Raw genomic sequence first — 22815 nt, 5'->3', positions numbered from 1 at the left:
CGCAGCTACAGTACAGTCTTTTCCCCTCCTATAGCATGCTAGAACATCATGAGATAAACAAACCAAGGTAGTTTACAATAAATAAAAAGTCCCATTGGAAATCTGCCTTCCAATCAATTTAGTTTTTACCTGGTTACCCCCTACAGCCTACAGATCAAACACAGGGACTATTGAAACAACATAGCAAAACAACTTTTAAAAAATGATATTAGGCCTACAATTACTTCAAAACAAAGTAATTCTGCCAAAGTTAATTTCTATGCTTCCCAATTTTCTATTGAACTTCTATTGCTCCTGACTGAACTACATAATTAACAAATGGATTCTAAAAGCAGTTGTTCTGATGACCATTTGCTTTCCTGTGTAGATGTTGGCCAGGCACAGCGCATGGTGACGATCCAGGACGGCCCACTGTACCGAGTCAAGGGCTTCCACGTCGCCATTACCTGCAGCGTCAGCGGCTTCAAGGGCAAGGCTGAGCAGGACTTCCGCTTCTCGGCCTACCGGGCCACCCGGCCTGACCAGGAGATCCAGATCATCAGCACAGAGGGTGCTGGCTTCGCCTACGCCACCTTTTCCCAACGAGTCAAAAGCAAGGACATCTGGATTGAGAGGCTGTCTGGGTCATCGGTCGTCTTCCACATCAACAATGCTCTTCTGGAGGACACTGCGGAGATCGAGTGCCATACCCCGAACACAGATGGAGGCTATTTGGGAACCTACAATGCTAAAACATCACTGCATGGTAGGTTATCTAAAACCATTATTAGTAAGCAGCTTTTGCAAAGTATTGCAATATAAGCTTTTGTTTTTTTTAAACAGAACAAAAGCAGAGAGAAATGTTATCATATATCCACTATAATATACCAAGTATGCAAAACAAATGAAACCAAAAGTAAGTTTAGCAAAGGATCGACTCATGGTAACTTACACTGTTATGCAAAGTTCGCTTTTCCTACTATGTGCACGGACACACTGGCCTGACAAAGCTTGTTCAGCTGAAAATATGCATTTACAATTTAATTTCAATGAAATGCAAGTAGTCAACAAGTAACCAATTCAAGTATCTGTACTGTAACCAACTCCACATGGTATACTAAGACGATGAATAAATAACAAAAACTGACCACAGCATTGCATGACTTTTTATTGAGAATGAACAACCCATTTTGCAGTCATGCTTCCTCAGAATGCAGCGTGTCTGGTCAGTTTTTGCTTTAAATTCAGACGTTCCTGCTTTAACAACCAGCATCATTGTATGTATCCACTGTGCCCAGAGATTTCTGTTTAATTAATAAATAGCATTTCACTGATCACTGTTCCATATACAGTGGTGGAGGACACCCTGACCGCCATCTATTCTGGATCCAGCTCCAAGTCTCTATTTGAGGGAGACCCCCTTCTGCTGGAGTGCCATGCCTCCAGCCAAACCTTCCAGCATACCCACTTGTCTGTCACCTGGCTTCTCCATGGCAACGGTGAAGCCAAACCCCGCCCCATCATCAGCCTGGACCGTGATCTGGCGGTGCGGCCGGGGGCGGTCTACGAGGAGCGCTACAAGTCGAGGCAGGTGGTGATCGAGAAGGTGGAGGAGACCCGGTACCAGCTGCGCATGGTCAAGCTGCAGCAGGGTGACCAGGGCAGGATCTTCTGCCGGGTCCAGGAGTGGATACAGGACCCCGACCGCTCCTGGGTCAACGTCGCCGAACGAGACGCTCAAGCTGCAGACGTGGCCGTCAAAGCTGTCGGTGAGATTGTGCTGTGCTGATTGTGTCTTTAAGATAAAAACATGTTCGGTGACTTCTGTGCAACAGTGTGAAGTGATTCTGCTTTAGGAAGTGCATCTGTGGTTGTCATGGCATATCTGACTGAAATGGGTCGTCATCTTACCATACTTCCTGTCTCACCAGATGTAGCTGCAGACTCGTTCGCCGCTCACATCGATGTGGCCAAGGCTGACCTCCAGGAGGGCGAGGCTGTGGAGGTGCGCTGCAGCGTTCAAACCCAGAAGCTTCCGGAACTCTTCTTCACCGTGGCCTGGTTCAAGGGTGAGCAGGAGCTGGTGCGCCTGGGGCCGCTGGGAAGACTGACCGTTGCTTCAGCATATGAGAGGAGAGAACGTGAGGGCGAGCTACGGGCGGCCAAGACCACGGAGAAGGACTACCTGCTGACCCTGCGGCCAGTCAGGGCGGAGGACCAGGGGGCATACCAGTGTCGGGTGTGGCTGGAAAAGAGGGGCCCCAGTGGGGTGTTCAGCCAGGGTCAGAGCGAGCAGTCTCAGCCCCTGCAGGTCACCATCATTCCTAAAGGTCAGAAGCCAATTCAGCATGTAAACATTTAATATCAAAATAAAAGCTCAGTGGCAAAATCAGCCTATTTTTTTGGAATATGTTTCTCAGAGCATGCAAGAACATCACGAGAAGAACAAGTAAAAGGTTGTATCAGCGATGGCGGGGTAACGTCACTTCTGTTGATGTTCAAACAAAACAGAGAGCTAGCTCGCTACTCCCTCCCCCTCCCTCCCGTGCAATTGAAACTCTCCTGAATGCGCATCTCGTCGGTTATTGGTTGGAACATTTTATTTTGCCTTTGATTGGTTGGCAACACTTGATGTTAGCAATTATTTTTGTATGCAGATCTCAGAGCCTAGGTTGCCTACAAAGACACATTTTTTTTGACGGCCTGCTTATGGGACGGGCAGCTAGTGGATCTTTAGGAAAGATTAAATGAATGTGATCATTTATATTTGGGGCTTTTTTGGGCCTGCAATCGCTAATACAACCTTTAAGACATTTTTTTGACGAAGAAAAACAATCTTGCCGACTTTACAAAAGCACCCAAAGGGCATGTTATAAAATAATTTATGGCATGGCCTCTTTAATATAATTTCACAAGTCACTATTGGTCACTCCTGTAATGCATATCTACAGTACAAACAATTCTACAGTGTGCATGTATACCTTTTACTAAATGTTCACAGTAATTTGCAGAAGCTTACATTACTTGTTTGAGACCACAGACATGCTATTTGGAGAAATGTTGAGATAAGGGAATGCATTCAAACACATTCTAATTAGTTTTAACCTGTCAGTCTGGGAACCTTGTGAGCAATGGCCATAAAGCAATAGCACAAAAAACATTTCCTCTTCCCTTTCCTAGCGAGTGGACTGAGGGTCTCCATGGTACCGAGCCTGAGTGTCACTGAGGGGGCACCCCTCACCCTGTCCTGCAACGTGTCCGGGCCACACGGCGAGCTCTCTGTCGCCTGGCGACACAGGACAGACTCACAAGGCAGCTCGTTCAGCGATGTCGTCAGCCTGAGCCTTGAGGGTGTGATGGAACTGGGCGCCCAGTTTAGTCAGCGGCCAGCGTTGCGGACGTTCCGAATGGCCGATGGCACCATCGTCCTGGAGATGGGTGAGGCTGGTGTTGCGGACGCCGGCGTCTACGAGTGCACCGTGTCCGAGTGGAGCAGGGACAGTGGCGGAGAGGTCAAGAAAACGGTCAGCCCATCGCAGGAGTGCTCTGTCCAAGTGACGACACTTGGTATGTGAAATATTCTCAAACACTAACCAACGTTAATAAATACATAAATAAATACATAAATAGCATCAATAACCACCCATAGTTATGCTGTATGTTGATGTTGACAGTGTTTTTTTTTTTTCAACCAAGTAGAGATTTTATGCATAGCACCATTTCATGCCCTTATGATACCTGATGTTTTCCCTTAGATGAATTGGTAAAAGTGGGCTTGAAAAGTCGTACTAACAAAGTGGAGGTGAACAAAGAGATCAGGCTTCTGTGTGATGTGAGGGCCCCCAAAGTGCCTCTGTCTGTGACTTGGCTGTACCTACAAACTGCATCCTCCAAGCCACAGACCGTGGTCTCGTTGCTCCACACGGGGGATGTGATCTGGGGCAGAGAGCGGGACGGGTACCAGCTCAGCACCGTCGTGAGTGGGGAACACACACAGTACACGCTGGCCATGACCAAGGCAAGCCTCCGCAACAGCGGCATCTACAAGTGTGAAGTGGGCGCTTACTTGAGGCAAACGCAGAGAGCCAACAAGCCATCAAACCCTCTGGGAGTACAAGTACGGAAGCCAGGTACAATGTGAAAGCTTCATTCAGGAAGTTATTTGTAGAACAACATTCAGGAAGTATGCAATGTGATGCAAAGTTTGTGTATCTTTTTTTGCTCTTTAGAATGATAATCATTCATTCTTCTCTTTATTGCAGCCAGCATGTTATCAGTCACCCCCTCCTCTCCCCAGAGAAGCATCGTCAACTCTGACATCCAGGTGTCGTGCACGGTTGGCAAGGCAACCTCCAACTCCTCTCGCTTTAACGTCACCTGGCATGTGGGCGGCCGCGTGGTCGCTGGCAGCGACCGTGACGGCGTTGTGATGCTCCACGACGCGGGCAAGAGGACGGGCATGAGCACGCTCCCGGGGCCGACCTTCCAGCTGGCGCTACGGCAGACAGGTGCCAGTGACAGTGGCGTCTACATGTGCCAGGTGCAGGAGTGGCTCCAGGACCCCTCTGGGGAGTGGTACTCCCTCCCGTCCCAGAACGCTACCGTGGATGTGACGATCAGCGAAAAACGTACGTAGTGCACGCTCAGGTAAAGGTGTTGTTTAGCCTGCAGTGTAGGACCCAGTCTTCACTTACGACACTTACGAAGAATATAGGACCCCCAATAACACGACAGCATGTGCACGTGGATGCACAAACACACAGACAAAGTCTGACAAGGCACAGAGGGAACATGAGGGTTTAAATACACTGGGCTAACAGGACACAGGTGACGTCAATAAACCAATGACCAGTGACAGAACTAGACACAGGCGAGGGGCGGAGACAGGGATACAAGGAACAGGAAACACATGAAGGGTAAATACAGAAGCACATGGCCACAGGACACAGGAAGTAAACAAAGGAGACACGATGGAATAGAAAATCAAGATACAGAGAGGGAAAACAGGACCAGACAGGACCCTTACAGTTGGGGTGGTGATAAAACAAGGTACAGACAGGACAAGACAGGACCAGACAGGACAAGACCCTTACAGTTGGGGTGGTGATAAATCAAGGTACAGACAAGACAGGACAAGACAGGACCCTTACAGTTGGGGTGGTGATAAATCAAGGTACAGACAAGACAGGACAAGACCCTTACAGTTGGGGTGGTGGTAAATCAAGGTACAGACAAGACAGGACAAGACCCTTACAGTTGGGGTGGTGGTAAATCAAGGTACAGACAAGACAGGACAAGACCCTTACAGTTGGGGTGGTGGTAAATCAAGGTACAGACAGGGAAGACAGGACAGGACAGGACAAGACCCTTACAGTTGGGGTGGTGATAAAACAAGGTACAGACAGGACAAGACAGGACAAGACAGGACAGGACCCTTACAGTTGGGGTGGTGATAAATCAAGATACAGACAAGACAGGACAAGACAGGACAGGACCCTTACAGTTGGGGTGGTGATAAAACCCAAACTGGGAGCAGACGCAAAGTCATTACAGGATGCCTGTATTCTGACTCACCAAGAAAAAGAATAACAAAATCATGTCTAAGAAATGAGACCTTTCTGTGAGGTGTAGCACCAACTGTTGACCTGTGACCTCTGACAGACCTTTGGCTTCAACTTATGATTTCTTGAGATGTTCTCACAGGCCACTTAGTAGTTTTGGTGGTGAGAGGAAGAGAGAGGAAGAGAGAGGGAAGAGAGAGGAAGAGAGAGGAAGAGAGGAAGAGAGAGGAAGAGAGAGGGAAGAGAGAGGAAGAGAGGAAGAGAGGAAGAGAGAGGAAGAGAGAGGGAAGAGAGAGGAAGAGAGGAAGAGAGAGGAAGAGAGAGGGAAGAGAGAGGAAGAGAGAGGGAAGAGAGAGGGAAGAGAGAGGAAGAGAGGAAGAGAGGAAGAGAGAGGAAGAGAGAGGAAGAGAGAGGAAGAGAGAGGGAAGAGAGAGGAAGAGAGAGGGAAGAGAGAGGAAGAGAGAGGAAGAGAGAGGGAAGAGAGAGGAAGAGAGGAAGAGAGAGGAAGAGAGAGGAAGAGAGAGGAAGAGAGGAAGAGAGAGGGAAGAGAGAGGAAGAGAGGGAAGAGAGAGGAAGAGAGGGAAGAGAGAGGAAGAGAGAGGGAAGAGAGAGGGAAGAGAGGAAGAGAGAGGGAAGAGCGAGGAAGAGATGTAGAGGGTCTTCAAATGTGCTTTCATGGCGTGTCAAATTAGAAGTATTTGCTAATAAGGACAGCAAGGCAAATAGATAGATGACAGGCATAATATAGTACAGTCTGGTTATTAACAAAGATCAACGTCTTCCTCTGTCACTTCAGCCAGTGATTTCCGTACGGACGAAACCATCACTCACAAAGATGAACGTGAAGGAGGACAGGTTGACCTCACCTGCAGCATAATCTCTGGAGTGGACGACCCATCCTCCCACCTCTCCCTGACCTGGTACTTCCAGAGCTCAAGCCCAGGACCCGACTCCTCCACCCTGACCCTTCTCACGTACAGCCAACAGGGAGACCTGATGTACGGGGACAGCCCTGCTGGTCTGCAGACCAGGCTCCGGTTCTCTAGAACCAACCCGAAAACCTTCCGCCTGACCGTGGCCAATGTGGAACCGGGCGACAGCGGGCAGTACTGGTGTGGGGTGGAGCAGTATCAGCACGGCTGCACTGGGGTCTGGGAGAAGAAGGGCTCTCGCGAAACAGGGGTCACCCATGTCACCGTAGAGCCCATAGGTAGGTCCTCTTGGATTTGTCTCATAATCTTCATCTACCTAAAATGTACAATTTCTACTTGACCTTTAGTCAGTATGTGAAATAGCATGCACTGTGTATCGAACATTATGTAGAATGCATGTTGTGACAAATGACATATGCATAAACCTATGGAGATAGCATATAGCAATAACTACAGTATATAATATAATATATACCTTTATAACTATATAATAACATATAGCAATAACTGAATATTTTCCTTATCTTTGCTTTATAACTATGTAATAACATATAGCAGTAACTGAATATTTTCCTTATCTTATCTTTGCTTCGAAACTTGTTATGCTACACAGCGGCCTCACTGTCCCTTCAGAAGACCACCAAGAGCGTGACTACTAAGCCCATGAGCAGATTCGACGTGGACTGTCTTGTGGAATCCCGTTCTAGCGACCGGTCGGTCTTTGAGGTAATCTGGTCCAGAACCCAGGATGAAGGCAGGACCCAATTGGTCTTCAATGCCAGTCGGGACGGTACCTTCCGCGCTCTGGACTCACCGGCAGGTGGCATGATGTTCAGGCGTCCCACTCCCATGCACTTCGTCCTCACGTACCAAAATGTGGGACCCTCAGAAGTGGGCAGCTATTCCTGCTATGTGACAGAATGGTTGCTAATGCCTGGCAACCGCTGGAGGAAACTGGCTGAGGACCGGTCAGGAGAGCTCAATGTAAACATCCAAATGGAAGGTAGAAACAAAACATAAACACATACGACATTTCTACTTGAATGAAAGTGCCTCAAGCATAAGGCTTTTTACCTGAATTGATGTCATGTAAGATCAACAAAAGTTTATTAATGTTTGCTTATGTCATGTGTCATGTGTCATGTTCTTAACACTTAGGTTATGTTTAGTCATGGGTTATGATATAAATGTACAACAGAATTATTGTAGGCCTACTACTACAAAACCTTGTATTAAGCTTGAGGATAAAAGTATGTATTAGTTTTATGGTAATATTATGCACTCTCATGGTATTGCATGTCATTCGATGCTAAACCATCTCTCTTTCTCTGTGTCATTCTATCTGCCCACAGTTAAAAGTAATTTCAGCATGAACAAGATATCAAGGAACCGTGTAGTGACCGAGGATCAGAGATTGGACCTGGAGTGCAGCGTGGGGACTGAAGGCTCTGACCCATCCTCCTCCATCTACACCATCACCTGGCTGTTCCAGAGACCTGGTTCCGATGTTTCTATTCCCCTGCTGACACAGATGTTTGATGGCCGCCTAAAGATCCACGAAGGATACCAGGACCGGCTCCGATTCTCACACCCCAAGAAGGACTCCTTTGTCCTGACCATCATGACAGCGGTACCCTCCGACAACGGAAAGTACCACTGCCAGGTAGAGGTTCGCCAGCATGCCTGCAATAGCGATGGCCAGTGGAAAACTGTGGCCTCTGACCAGTCGGGAGTCATCACTGTCAGTGTGCATGAGCTTGGTACGACAAACCTGTTTCCTTTACTGTCACAGTAGTGTCGTCTGAGGCCACAACATGCTTCAGTTTTCAGATCTGCTTTTTTTCATTTAAGCAGTCATTGTTTAGTTTCTTCACACAGATGTCAGTCCTTAAAGATTTCTTTTTAAAATCAGGGGACTCTTTGATGTCATGGCAACCACTTCAAATATGACTTCATGTTCTGCTTGCTTCTAGACTAAAATGTTTTCTTTGACCCGAAAATCAGTTTGTGTGAAGTTTTTGTGACAAGACAGTTTCACCTTAAATAACCAACACAGTTTCACAGTTTTTGTGACAAGACAGTTTCACCTTAAATAACCAACCGTTTTTTATTAACAGAGGGAAACTTGCAACTGGAAAAAAAACCCCGCAGTGTCAATGTGACTGACCTTCAGGCCGGGTTCAACGTCGATTGCAACATCATCTCAAAGTCCAGTGAGGAGTCACTCTTCGAGGTCACCTGGTTCAGAGCCGAAGACAAGAAACAAAAGGAGGCCATCTTCAGATCCACAAGGAATGGCACCTTGCAGAACTTGGACAAAGCCAGGAAGAGACTTGTGTTCGGCCGGCCGACCGTCACATTCTTCACCTTGACTGTGCCGGACGTCAATGTGACGGACAGCGGTCAGTACACCTGTGAGGTGGTGGAGTGGTTCAAGACGGCCACTAACACCTGGAAGAAGACGGTAGCAGAGTCTGAGAAGGTCACCGTTAACGTGCACATAGGTAACACAAGGCCCCCCTGCACACCTGTACTGTATGTACAGCACACATACACACACACACACACACACACACACACACACACACACACACACACACACACACACACATACACACACACACACACACACACACACACACACACCCATCCTCTGATGGCTGTTTGTCTCTGTGTTCCAGCTGCTCCTGTCAAAGGCTCCCCCGACGTCACGATTCCCGTGTGTGTTGTCATCATGTTGATTTTGGCCGGGGCTTTGGTATTTCTGGCCGTGATGTTACGCAAGGCAACCAAATCTCAGAAAGTCAACAAGAACTCCCTTTGGGCCGAGAGCAACCCTCTGAAGCCAGCAGCAGAGGCCTGAGAGGCACGACGGGTCTCGAGATGCTGAAGACCAGGCCCGGGGCAACAAAGGCATCTCGGAGGTGCACACAGGGTTCCTTTCCTTTCACATGAGACTTCTGCTTGCCTTCTCAAACTGGCTGTGATCATATTTGGTAGGGGTGTAAAGATGAACCGATACGTATCGGTGTCCATTTTTAACGTGTAAGATACGGCTACATCGATACGTTAAGCCCCGTATCGGAAAAAAACTGAAATGAATGATTTACTTGTTATGAATCGGTGCACAACCTTTTCTGCTCGCTCAGACTCATTTACGTTCCAAGCAGCGCGTTCATCCCACTTCCGGTTTTGAAACTACACATGGCACGGAATTGTGGGTAATGCAGTTCGTTTTTGGTTACATTCATTGCCCAAAGTTGTCAAATGACCTCATTACCCATACATCTATTGCAACTTAACCATGTGACAACTTGCACTCGGTCGGCTTTTGTTTTTCGAAATCCAGCGCGAAATTAAGCATTTATAGCATTCCTAAACAGCAACGATAGTCTGTAGAGTAAGATAAGATAAGATAAGATAATCCTTTAATTGTCTCCCAAGGGATAAATTTGCATTGTTACAGCGTCCAAGACAATGAAGGAAAAGAGACTTACCACCCCCCCCCCATACATCTTCAGTAGGACATGCAGCAAATACACATACACACATACACATTCCTTGGGCATGTTTCCCAGCACCATACCTGTTTGAGCTCATGTGGGGAAAGCACAACCACCATGTACAGCCATTTATCGCAGTAACTGCGAATAACTGCGCAAATAAATACAACAACAACAAGGATAACCTTTTCTAATGGGAACCCACAGTTCTTAAGAATAGTTACATTGTCCTTGTGTAATGTATAAAACTGTATAAAAAAGTAGTCAGTAAAACATCTCCAGTAGTTCTAAAGTGCCTTGTGCTCTATTGGGGTGGTGTTTATGATACAATCTAACTGCAGTGGGTAGGAAGGACCGGCGATGTCTCTCCTTTATACACACAGGGTGTAGCAGCCTGTCACTGAAACAGCTGCTCAGCGTTGACAGAGTGACATGCATTGGGTGACGCTCATGACCCAGCATAGATGTCAGTTTCGCTACCATCCTGCTCTCTCCCACTATCTCTATTGAGTCCAGCTTGCATCCCAGAACAGCACTAGCCCTCTTAATGAGTTTATTCAACTTCCTCCTGTCGGCAGCTGAGATGCCACTCCCCCAACATACTACTGCATAAAAAATGGCTGATGCCACCACTGAATTGTAAAATGTTCTCAAAAGCTCCCCCTGAACCACAAAAGATCTGAGTCGTCTCAGCAGATACAGCCTACTCATGCCCTTTTTATAGAGTGCAGCCGTGTTGTTAGACCAGTCCAGCTTATTGTTCAGGTGAACTCCCAGGTACTTATAAGATGCCACCCTCTCAATCTCATTTCCCTGAATGCTCACTGGTGCTGATGGGGGATGTCCCTTCCTACGGAAATCCACCAACAGTTCTTTGGTCTTGGCCACATTGAGTTGGAGATGGTTCCTCAGGCACCAGTCCGTAAAGTCCTGTATGAGATCTCTGTACTCATTCTCATCATCCTCCCTGATGAGGCCCACGATCACAGAGTCATCAGAGAACTTGTGCAGGTAACACTGTGGGGAGTTGTATTTGAAGTCCGCGGTGTAAACAGTAAAAAGAAACGGAGCCAAGACCGTTCCCTGTGGCACACCAGTGCTAGAGACAACAGTGTCTGACACACAGTCCTTTGTCCTCACATATTGTGGTCTCCCTGTGAGTAGCCTTACCTTTGATGAAGGGATTTCCTTAATGTTAAATAATAATTTGGCCCTTGCTGCTAAAACGATGCATAAATTATTAGCCAATGATTTTCTTTATATTCACTCAGACTTGTGGCATTTTAGGTTTCTGCATTAGGTCTACTGTTGGAACAAAATAAGCCCAGAGAGTTCATTGATTTGTAGGCCTATTTTATTCTTGTAGGGTAGGCTAGGCTTATATGAGAAAAGGCCAAGAGTGTCTTAAGCACTGTTTTATTTTATTTCGGTATTGTCTTACCTCAACAAGGCTACAGCTCCATGAAAACAATCAGATATAACTATAAAATCTGTAAAGTCTATAAAAATGTATTTTTATGTTGTATTTGGCTGCTGTGCTTGACTGAAATGTAGACTATTCTTTTTTCATTTCAATACAGTATATGAAACAAACCTCAGTTTAGATAATCATATTCACACATTTTGTTGCCTAATTGACAACCATGACCATGATAATTGATAATATAAAATGAATATGTGCACCTTGAGCAAATTATAAAAAATCTTTCAGAATGCTTTCCATTCTTGAACTGCATCGAATTGCATCGAATCGCATCGAATCGTACTGAATCGTTTTTTATAAACATGTATCTTTTCTTGTATCGAATCGTGCCCATGTATCTAGATGCGAATCGTATCGTCTTTTACATGAAAGATTCACACACCTAATATTTGGACTTGTGGCTTGAAACAATTTTTTTTAATCAGAAAACATATTTTAATATTTGCTCCTGTGGAGAACATCAGTGTTATGACGTACAATTACCAAAGAATTAGGAGAATGGGGAAGTGAAATTGCGGAAGGAGTTGCCACAGCATTTCAGATGATATTTATCACAGTTTGTGCCATGGACTGTGGAGAATAGTGCCTTATGCTAGCGTTGCCTTGTGATTTTGAAACCATTGCATGTCATCATACCCCCCCCCCCTCTCTCTGTGTCTACTTGGGGGGAACTAAGACTGCTGTGATCATCTCCATCACCACCAAGGCTGCAGGATGCAGCACTTTCTCAGATGAGTTATATGTGTCCTTCCCCTAACTTTGAAGTGCACTTGTTTTTTTAATGTTCATCCCCAAGTTGTGCAGGATGCTTCTGCAAAGAAGAAAGTGGGAAAACTTGCAGTGAGGCGGCAGAAGTAGTATACCATATCAGTATAGAAGTAGTATACCATATCAGTATAGAAGTAGTATACCATACCTTATGCCTATGGTATTTTGGGTGCTAGTTAGCAAAGAGGCCAAGTATTTCTCAGATTATTATTTACTGTGTAGAGAGACAACGACCCCCCCCCCCCCCCCCAAACATGTCCCAGTCGTTATACTGTGAAGTGGAAGTTGCTCCCATGTTTGATGCAAGACCTCATGAGTTGTGGGAAACCTGTGGATACAGTAGTTTATAATGCTTGTGTCTGTGATTTAGAAGTGTCCCGTTACTTTTACCAGTCATAATGATATTTTATAATGACTCATGCCTCAGATACTTTCTAAATACCTCAGTTAAAAAATAAAATAAATAAAAACAGCAAACAGCGCCAAACTGCAGTGCACACAAAGTTTTGGTGTCATTTTGGTGCTCTGTGTAACAGACGTATTCAAACGTATGAGTGGAATAAGGATAAGATTTATTGAATGGCTTATAACTATGCTTCCACTTTCTGTGGTTTAAGAGCTGCTACTTAAGAGATTTGTACAGTATGACCTTCTTTCATTCTGAGTTGCTTTGTTGCCTATTCTTATCTTTATACAGCATACCGTACATACTTATTGCTTAAGTTTTATTTTTATTTTCCTTTGCAAAGTCTATTTTTTTTTTTACTAAGATTTGAAGAGTGGAAATATGTGCACATGATCCTTAAAACATAATTTGTACCAAATACTGTTAATGACAATTAAAACATCTTTGTCAATGCCATTAGCGTTTGATAGAATTACTTTGTTTTGTGCAAAAGAAGTCCATACCCCCTTCTCACAGTGCACCAGTAGCTGATAGATTTGTGTTGCGTGATTGAGATACATTGACTGACAGCTCTTACAAAACAGGAAGTTGATTGTGGTGATTGTTGGCTGCCTCTTTCCGTTTGACTGTCACCACACTCATGCTCCGGGGTGCTGTGGCTGAAAAATGATGTCACATAAGCGGATACCTAGTCACGCAACCGAAAGGAAATGAACGGGACAGCAGCTTTTCTTTTGCAATTCTGGAGTAAATAACTGACTGCAGCCACTTCTTTCCATTTTTTTTTAATCTTCACCATTACAACTCTAATGTAAAAACAAATATGCTTTAGATGGAAGACATTCCCCCCTGGGCACCCATGTTGTTTTCTCTCACAGGCGAAGTAGCCAATCTTGTAACACTTAAATAGAAGCCCTCTGGCAAAACATAAGGCACTTATGTTCGGTCTGATGCGTTGAGGGACTCCAGTGAGGTGGGCAAACCCATTATGACCCACACCAGCAACGCTCCAGAGGAGCCATCGCACTGAAGATCCGCTCGCTCGCCGCTCCCGCGCAATTGCTGCCGCTGCCGCCACTCTCGTGCAAGAGGGCCTGGCCCTTGTGTTGCGTGTGTCTGGAAGCCCTTGCGTCATGCTCTGTAGCCCGGCTCATTGCTTCCCAAGGGGGGGGTGACTGGGCAAGGGGCAACAGGAGACCTGGTCTGGGGCCATCTCTCTGGTGTGTAGTGGTAATGGGGCTTTTATGTTTGGTCCTGCCGGCAGGTCACATATTTATTCATGAGGGGGGCTTTGTGTCTGTTTGCCGTTTGCTTTTTTCTTGTTTGTTTATGAGGGTGCAGTGGCTCCAGTTACCGGGGTTATAGATCCCAAGACGACACAGATATGCTTTGATGCATAAAACTAAAACAAATACAACATACACACACACACACACAACACACACACACACACACACACACACTTACACACACTTGTCACACAGCCCATATCTCACACACACACAGACTGTTACACACATTCAGTACTTTCAGGCTCTCATACAAATTCTGTCACCACCCACACACACACACCCATCTGACTGAGCTCACACTCTCCTGTCTCACCTTTATGAGATGTCAGAACAGTAATCCAGGCTCATGTTTTTTTTGTTTTGTTTTTTTTCATTGGGCCGAATTCCTCTAATGCTGTTTAATGAGAACACAATGATCTGAAGCGTCCCTCTGAGTCAGCTGTCACACCTGCTGCACTCTCCTCCCTCTTGCTCTGACACTGCTGCCCCGCTAATTAACTAAGCATATTGAACCTACGTGATTGGTGATTATATCCTGTTGGTCCTCCTTTGACGGCCATTGCAGCTCAAGTGTGTGTGTATGTGTGTGTAGGTCTAAGGGTATGTGTGTGTGTTTGTATCTGTGCCTGCGTTACGAGCCAAGAAGTCTGTCCTAGTCAGCAACCTAAACATCGGTTTCCGTACCCAATCAGAGATCAAAAAGAAAGACCACAATGCTGCAAAACTTCTGCAAAAGACCACACTTGCAGTGCAGTCTGCTAGTCCCCACACTGCAATTCATTGCTGGATGGTGACTCATGATGTGATTGCATGTCTGCACCACAGGGACTCTAGCAGCAGCACATACCCCCATTTACAATTGTGCTGCTTTACATGGATCTGTAATAATTTCCAATGGCCAGCTAGGCCAAGTAGCGAACAAGTGAAAGTGTGTGAGGAAGCAGAGGTGTGTGAGGTCTTAGGGGGGGTGGGGGGGGTGCTGCTGTGGGAATGCAGTGGTCTCCCACTTACAATAACTTATCATTTTGTTTGAGGTCTTGTCCAGACAAGAGAAAGTGAAGGCATTAGCCTCTTTCTCAGATGTACAGTACATTAGAAATCACCCCTAGTGAGGTAACCTTGGCCTCGCTCAGGCATGTTTTGCGGTGAACACAAAACCCACATATAAGGGCATCAAGGCCAAAGTGAACTATAGCCTACAGTGACGTACATAAACAGTATATGGGGGTGTGAGAGACTACTTTAGTGACGTACATAAACAGTATATGGGGGTGTGAGAGACTACTTTAGTGACGTACATAAACAGTATATGGGGGTGTGAGAGACTACTTTAGTGATTTAGCACAAGAGGGACAGAAAGAGGGACAGAGAAGCTGAATAAAGAGAGCAAAAGCCACTACAAGATGAAAGAGATGAAGGAGATGAAGCATGGGTGTTTTGAGAACTCTCCAATATCTGACAACTGTGCTACAGTATGTGACAAGTAAGCTCGGATGTGAATCACATTCTCACATTTAATGGCGCTGGTCCATCAGAACCAAACCATCACAGAACAATGGCCACACAGAATGACCAGACAGATTGATAGATAGATAGATAGATAGATAGATAGATAGATAGATAGATAGATACTTTATTGATCCCCAAGGGGAAATTCAAGGTCTCAGTAGCAAACAGACATCACACACAACATGCACTTACAGCAGAAAGGGTAAATATAAGTATATACACATAACATAACTCCACTGTACAATAGAGACAGTAGGAGATAAGAAAAACTAACAAAACTAAATACTAAATATACTATATAAATTAAATTAAAAAAAAATCCACAGTGTGCTTGAGGGTGATCAAGCATGAGACGCTTCCAGTGACAGGGCCGGGACTGGGCCTGTAGTTCTGTGTGTATGGTGAGGTGCTCAAGAGAGTGAGTGTCATGGTGAAGGTGCAAAAAGCAGTCCAACATTAGTCTAACAGTGCAAGAATAAGGTCTAGAGACCAGCATAAATAATATGGACAAATAGGAGAGTAATGTATAATGTAGACAAGGTAATGTAAAAACTATGTCAGTGCAAGAACAGGTTGAGGTAATAGGGTTACAGCCATTCAGTATTGTAGCAGAAGCCATTGGTCATGTGTGCTAATATAGCATGGAAAACAGTGTAGCAGTAAAACAGTAGTAAGACATTAGGCTGTGGACAGTAGTAAAACAGTAACAGTAGTAAAACAGTAGTGGGCAGTCAGTACTCAAACATGGAGAGGGTGGAGAGGCAGACAGACTAAGCAGAGAAGTCTATCTCTCCTCTTCCCTTTAGTGAAGCATTGAACAGTTCAATGGCCCTGGGGACAATTTACTTCCTCAGTCTGTCTGTTGTGCATGGCAGTGAGCGAAGTCTCCAGCTGATCAAGATCTTTTGCTTTATAATAGTGCTGTAGAGCAGATGACATTCATTGTCCAAGATGTTGATCAGTTTGCTCAGGGTCCTTTTATTTGATAGTGAAGTGATGCACTCCAGTTCAGCTCCCACGACAGAGCCAGCTTTCCTTACTAGCCTGTCTTGTCGCCCAGCATCCTTCTTGTTTGTGCTTCCTCCCCAGCATACCACAGCATAGAAGAGGACGCTGGCAACAACATACTGGTAAAACATCCTGATGAACTTACTGCAGACATTGAAAGACCGCAGCCTCCTCAGGAAGTACAGCCTGCTCTGCCCTTTCTTGTAGAGTGCTTCAGTGTTTGCTGACCAGTCCAGTTTATTGTCCAGTTGTAAGCCTACTTGTAGGTATTTACCACCTCCACATTGGCCCCATCAATGGAGACTGGTAGCAGAGCGGGCTTAGACCTGCGGAAATCCACCACCATCTCCTTGGTCTTTGAAGTGTTGAGTTGGAGGTGATTGAGTTTGCACCACTGCACAAAGTCCTCCACCAGGCTCCTGTACTCCTCCTCCTGCTCGTCCCTGACACACCCCACAATTGCAGTATCATCAGAAACCTTCTGCATGTGGCATGACACAGTATTGTAGCGGAAGTCAGATGTGTACAGGGTGAACAGGACTGGAGAGAGCACAGTTCCCTGTGGCGCTCCGGTGCTGCTGATCACAGTGTCTGAGAGACAGTTCTTCAATCTAACAAACTGTGGCCGCTCAGTCAAGTAATCTGTAATCCAGGATACCAGGTGAGTGTCCACACCCATCTGCAAGAGCTTGTCTCCCAGCCTGAGGGGTTGGATGGTGTTAAAAGCACTTGAGAAATCAAAGAACATGATTATCACAGCACTTTTCTCCTTGTCTAGGTGAGAATGTGTCCTGTGTAGGAGATAAGCGATGGCATCGTCAACGCCCACTTTCTCCTGGTATGCAAACTGTAGCGGGTCGAGCGTTTTGGTTTGGTGACGGAAGTGGAATGTTCAATATGTAGCGGGTCGAGCGTTTTGGAAATAAATAGATTAAAAGATATTATTTATCATCCAAGGGAAATAAATAGATTAAAAGATATTATTTACCATCCAAGGGAAATTCATATTCTCTTCCTATATGCTGCTACACAGATTGACAGGCAAGTAAATGGATTTTTTGCAAATAGCTCTCATCAGTCGCTGAGATAGAGCATCAGAGAAACGTACATCCTCAGTGTGCCAGTGCACTGCACATTTCTGGCCCTTGTGCTGTCTACATAGCATCTTAGCCAGGGATGGGCAAAAATACATCAAAATGTATTTTCAAATAAAATATGAAATACCCTAATTTTAAGTGTATCAAAATAGTGTATCAAAATAAAATACTGTATTGTTGTATTTTGAAAAAAAAAAATACTAAAAATACTCGTCAAAGGGAGCATGAAATCACTTTGTAAACCTTCCATATATGTTTATTTAATCTATTCCAATATATTCCACTACACTGACTGTTGATAAAGTGGACAGTGTTTGAGAGCAACAACTTTTTCTCTGCCTACGAGACATGCCATCTGAAATCTGCAAACAGTCAACAGATCAACTACGCTGACCTGTCTGTTACATTGCATAACATACTTTATTAGAGATTTACTCAAGAAGTCACAAATGAACTAGCCAAGTGCTACCATCTAACCACCAAACCAACTGAGAGGCACATAATGTGGGCTTAAAGCATCCCAATGCCATCCCAAACCAACTGAGAGCCACATAATGTGGGCTTAAAGCATCCCAATGTCATCCCAAACCAACCAATGCAGTTCTATTACCTTAAAATAACGGCTTTAAAATTATTGACATATAATACAGAGAATGAAGTCTCTGATATTAGTTTTTAAGTAACTGGGTACTGTGTAAGCGTTAAATGGGCTAACAGCTTCCATGTATTCCGCTGATTAAGGTTCTCAAGAAACTGATGATTAAAGTTCTCAAGAAATTTGAAGTTGGTGTTAGGGAGGGGGTGTATTGTGTGTGTGAGCAACCTACATGTTACTCATCTTAAAACCAAAGTATTGGTTTTACCAAAATATTTGGCAACATTTTTAAACTACAAAAAATACTAAGGGTGCCAAAATAACATGTTCATTTCAATTAATTAAGTACAGAAATAGAATAGAATTAGCGCTGGTTTTCGTAGTGCATTTCGTGACCTTTGCTGCCGCGCACTTCTGGCTACAGTGACTGAAGGAGGCAGACGAGAAAGCGCTGCTTGGGCCAGTGAATGGAACGCCCAGATGGAACTGTTGACCGTGAAAGGAGAACCATGAGATGAGATCACGTCTCACAATATGCTCATCCTCATGGATGAGAATTGCGTTGGCCGCTCACAGGTTTACACGTGTATTTGAACAATAGGACAGACTAGTGAAACAATGGTAATATTACGAGAAACCACGATTAATCTGCCTCCATAAAGAAGAACCTGACCTTGAATAATTACACAGTAGTTTATCAACTATAGCAGGGTATATCTGTAGGCATGCATACGAGAAGAGTGTATGTATGTAATTGGTGGGTGAATTAACAATTTATTAACCAATAAACCAACGTAAATGTGACTAGTATCACTTAAGTTGAATGTAAGTAAAACTCAGGTAGGTAAACATACTGTAACAAAGGAACAAAGTAAGCTTAACCAAACAACAAACTTAAATATAAGTCAACAACTTAGATTTTTCAGATTTGTTCTAAGGTGTCCATTTAGAACTCATCACTGTCAAATGTATCTGTCATTGAATCTTTTTTCACTAAATGTGAGATGACAGTTTCACTGGTTGCAGTTTGTTCATAAAGGCATTTTTTTAAACTACCCATCCTATATGAAACAACACTTGATTCTTTATCAATCATCCTATAACCTAAGAGACACTGACCATCTTTTCTTCTTTGTACCACATATAGCTAAATAAATTGGGAGGAGTGCTTTTACATTTAAAGCCCCTTCAGATTGGAATAGTTTTCCTGGGTCTCTTAGATCTATCTCCTCTTTTCACCAGTTCAAGATGTCTATCCTTAATTATTTATATACTGTACAAGCTGCAACTGTTTTCCTCTTGCCTGATAATTTCTTTTATGTGTATGTATGTATGTAGATGTATATGTGTGTATGTGTATATATGTGTACATGTATGTCTATATGAATGACCTTAACTGTTGAATACCGAATGGTTGGAATTGGGAGGGTATGGGTGGTTTTGGTGTGAGGGAGAGCTTTTGTCTTTTGTTCGTCTGTATGTATGTATGTATGTATGTTTGTAATGTATGTTTTTCTTCTTTGAGGTCCCCTCAAAAACGAGATGTTACATCTCAAGGGGATTCCTCTTAATAAAATTTGACAATACACCAGATAAAAAATAATTCAAACATAAAGAAACAAACCCCCAATAAAGAGAGAGAGAAATAGATAGAGAAAGAGGAGGAAAGAGAGTGAGAGAGAGAGAGAAAGGGCAAGGCCTCCTCCAGAAGAAGTGAGCAGGCAGGCCAGAGCCTACAGTAGCTGGTCAAGGAGAGCCAAAGGAAAGACAAGAGACAGGTGTAAAGGATCTACTATTTTTATCCAAAAACAACTTAGCATAATTTACATATTGTCAGGATCTGGCCCGTACTGTTGGAGTTTGTGCCACCCTGGTGGCCATTTTGTGTATTGTCCTGTGTTTGTTTTTGCCTGTTCCCCATGTGCTTTGTGTTACCTGCCTGTCATCTGTCTTTGTCTCCGCCCCATCTCCTTATTTGGTCTGTGCTTCCTGTCTTGTTTGTTTTCCCTCCATTTCTGCCTCCTCACCTGTTCCCTGTTATTGTCTCGTTGGTTTCGTCCAGTCCTCTGTCTCTCTGTTAATTGCTCTGTGTATTTCTACCCTCCTGTTTCTCTGTTCCTTGTTGGATCGTCTCTCTTTTAGTCAAAGTCCTGTATGTAAGTAAGAAATTCTTTAAATGTAAAGTTTGTGTTTAAAATAAATTCTGTTTTGTCTGTAAGTCTGCCTGGTTGAGTCTTGCACTTGGGTCCTCCTGCACAATCCTGACACATATAAATAGGATTCACCTGGAAAACCCCCAAATCATCAGGGCCTCTGCTCCCTGCAGGGGTTGTGGGCCCATCCCATCAAAGAATCCCTCATATATCCCAGGTTACAGAAACATCATATGTATTAACTTTACTGTTCTACAACTGACAATACCGTATACCTTAACATGTAGACCTTAAAAATGATATCAAACACAAGCAGATTATACTTTCTCCTTTGACAAATATATTTAGAGTTATAGTTAGAGAGAACGATTCTAAGGTCCCAGCACTGGTATGGGGCCCCCACCAGTGGCGTCATTAGACCTGGGCATTCGGGGCTATAGCCCCGGATCCTCTGGGGATAGCCCCGGATCTATGGGCCGTCAACAACAACAACAACAAAAACTCTAATCGTGAATGAAATAAATAGCCCCGTAGAACAGACTTTTGTGTTTGTGTCCATTGTGTGCATTAACAGCAGCGCAAGAAAATCTGACGTGATCTGGGCAGGTTTAGAATCATTTGTTGCAAAATGTTACAATTTCAATTCTCCTCTACGCTATTACGCATTGCTGTTTCATGCTTCTACTAACTATATAGCCTTAGCGAAATAAGCGTACAGAAAGACAAATGGATATTAGAAGTTTCTTTAGAGAAAAAAAAGGGCAGAGCAGGGACAAGCGGAAACTCACAGTGTGTCATCATCTCCCGCAACCCAGGAGGACATTTCGATCAGCTCAGTTTCTATATATCGTGATTTAGGCCTACTATTGAATCACATGCGCAGTAAATATGTTAAACCTGACCTCGTTTGAGGGGGCTTTCAAGCAATGCATGTTGGGCTTGATTTTGACAGAATGGAACTTTGCCTACACAACCCAAATGCATTGCTTTCAAGGCACCCATAGCCCGAAGGGGATGACGTCCAAATGTTTATCCCGAGACGAACGCTCACACCTGTGCACTTGACAGAGGTGCATGACGATGTTTATTCTACAGGCTATTTTAATGTCATATTTTGGGTGTTGTATGTGGTGCACTTTGGCAGAAGAGACGTTCTCCATACACGGTCTTTAAACATCAAAATATTCAGAATGCCGTGACGTGAGTCATTACAATTGGCCTTCCTTTTCATTCTCAAAGTAGGTTCAAATTGCATGTTCATCAGCCCGATGTTCAAAATCTCTCAGGCGAGAAACCCCCGAACCCCCGGACAAAAAGGTCTATAACTTCTGGGCTCTAGCCCCGAATGTTTTAAATAGCTAGCGACGCCCCTGCCCCCACAACAAAAGCGTTTGCATTGTGTACAGGGGGAACATGCCATGAGAAGTGAGCGATTTACAACAGCAGAGTAAAATACACATCGCAACTCTAGGGGGAGCTCTAGAGTCGCCAAGAAAGACTACCTGAAGCTGGACAGCTTGTCACTCGTCTTCCAAACTTCAAATTGAAATATTTTAAAAATACCTTCAGTCAAAATGTATGCATGTGATTAATTTAGATTAATCAATCACAGAGTCTGTAATTAATTAGATTACATTTTTAATCACTTGACAGCCCTAAAAAATACACACCTATGAAGTAGAGTTCTCAACGGGCCTGAAAATTACAACCCGACCCGACCCGGCCCGTGGCTTTTAAAGCCCGGACCCGATGTAACCCGACACATCAACGTGAATTATCTGCCCGAACGCGGCCCAACGTAAAATATACGTTTTGACTGTTAACCCCTGACTTTATTTAGCTGAAGATTCAATACATTAGCGTAACAATTTACTTAAAACTGTTTTCTCCTCTTCTGGCGTAGGCTATGGTGACGGAAGAACCATGGCAACTTTGGATATGGTTATCTTAGCGATGCTTTTTGCAACACCCTCGATATAGGCTACATGTCGTTGGAAAGCTTAGTTTATGGCCGTTCATGTGAGCACAATAACTTAATTTTGTAAATTTTACCAAAGCGACTGGTTTCGCCTTGCAGGGTCACATATTTCATCAGCACCTTGCATTTTGAGCATTGCACATAACCTGTAGAATTTCCATCAGAATCCAGCACCACTCCAAACACTTTCCAGACCTGTGATTTTCCCACTCCTGTAGTAGCGATGGTGAATTCACCTGCGGCAAGTTTACCTTTCACCAACTCCATCTTCTTCTCCAGGCTAAAGGCGTGCACGCAGCGGCGTCAGGTCTGCCCCCGTCCCTCTCCATGATGCACGTTGCACGCAGCAACCAGACTTTCTTTACGGTGAACAGCAGCAATGATTAATAAAAAAAAAATTTTTTCACTGAGCAGAAAAGAGTAAGCCCAAGGTCCGACCCGACCCGAGTCATTTGCTTATATTTTCAACCCGAACACAGCCCGAACCTGCGGGTCCCGTCGGGTTTGTCGGGCCGACCCGACCCATTGAGAACTCTACTATGAAGTATTTT

At 44.4% G+C, this 22815-nt stretch overlaps 1 protein-coding gene across 2 annotated transcripts in view; it reads left to right on the top strand.

Moving 5' to 3' along the window:
* Positions 1-22815, top strand: part of LOC121693693 (immunoglobulin superfamily member 3-like) — a 42847-nt gene that overhangs the window by 12216 nt on the left and 7816 nt on the right. The window contains exons 2-13 of one of the 2 annotated variants that reach the window (XM_042073299.1): positions 368-745; positions 1332-1748; positions 1911-2309; positions 3160-3546; positions 3735-4109; positions 4242-4607; positions 6337-6750; positions 7086-7475; positions 7825-8232; positions 8590-8976; positions 9154-9373; positions 21671-21675. In XM_042073299.1, coding sequence (XP_041929233.1) covers positions 368-745; positions 1332-1748; positions 1911-2309; positions 3160-3546; positions 3735-4109; positions 4242-4607; positions 6337-6750; positions 7086-7475; positions 7825-8232; positions 8590-8976; positions 9154-9335 — 4103 coding nt within the window. In that variant the 3' untranslated portion in view covers positions 9336-9373; positions 21671-21675. The other variant, XM_042073309.1, reaches the window with a different exon arrangement.

Source organism: Alosa sapidissima, chromosome 2 (assembly GCF_018492685.1).
Source record: "Alosa sapidissima isolate fAloSap1 chromosome 2, fAloSap1.pri, whole genome shotgun sequence".
Lineage (NCBI taxonomy): Eukaryota > Metazoa > Chordata > Actinopteri > Clupeiformes > Clupeidae > Alosa > Alosa sapidissima.
This window is presented reverse-complemented; position numbering and strand designations above follow the sequence as displayed.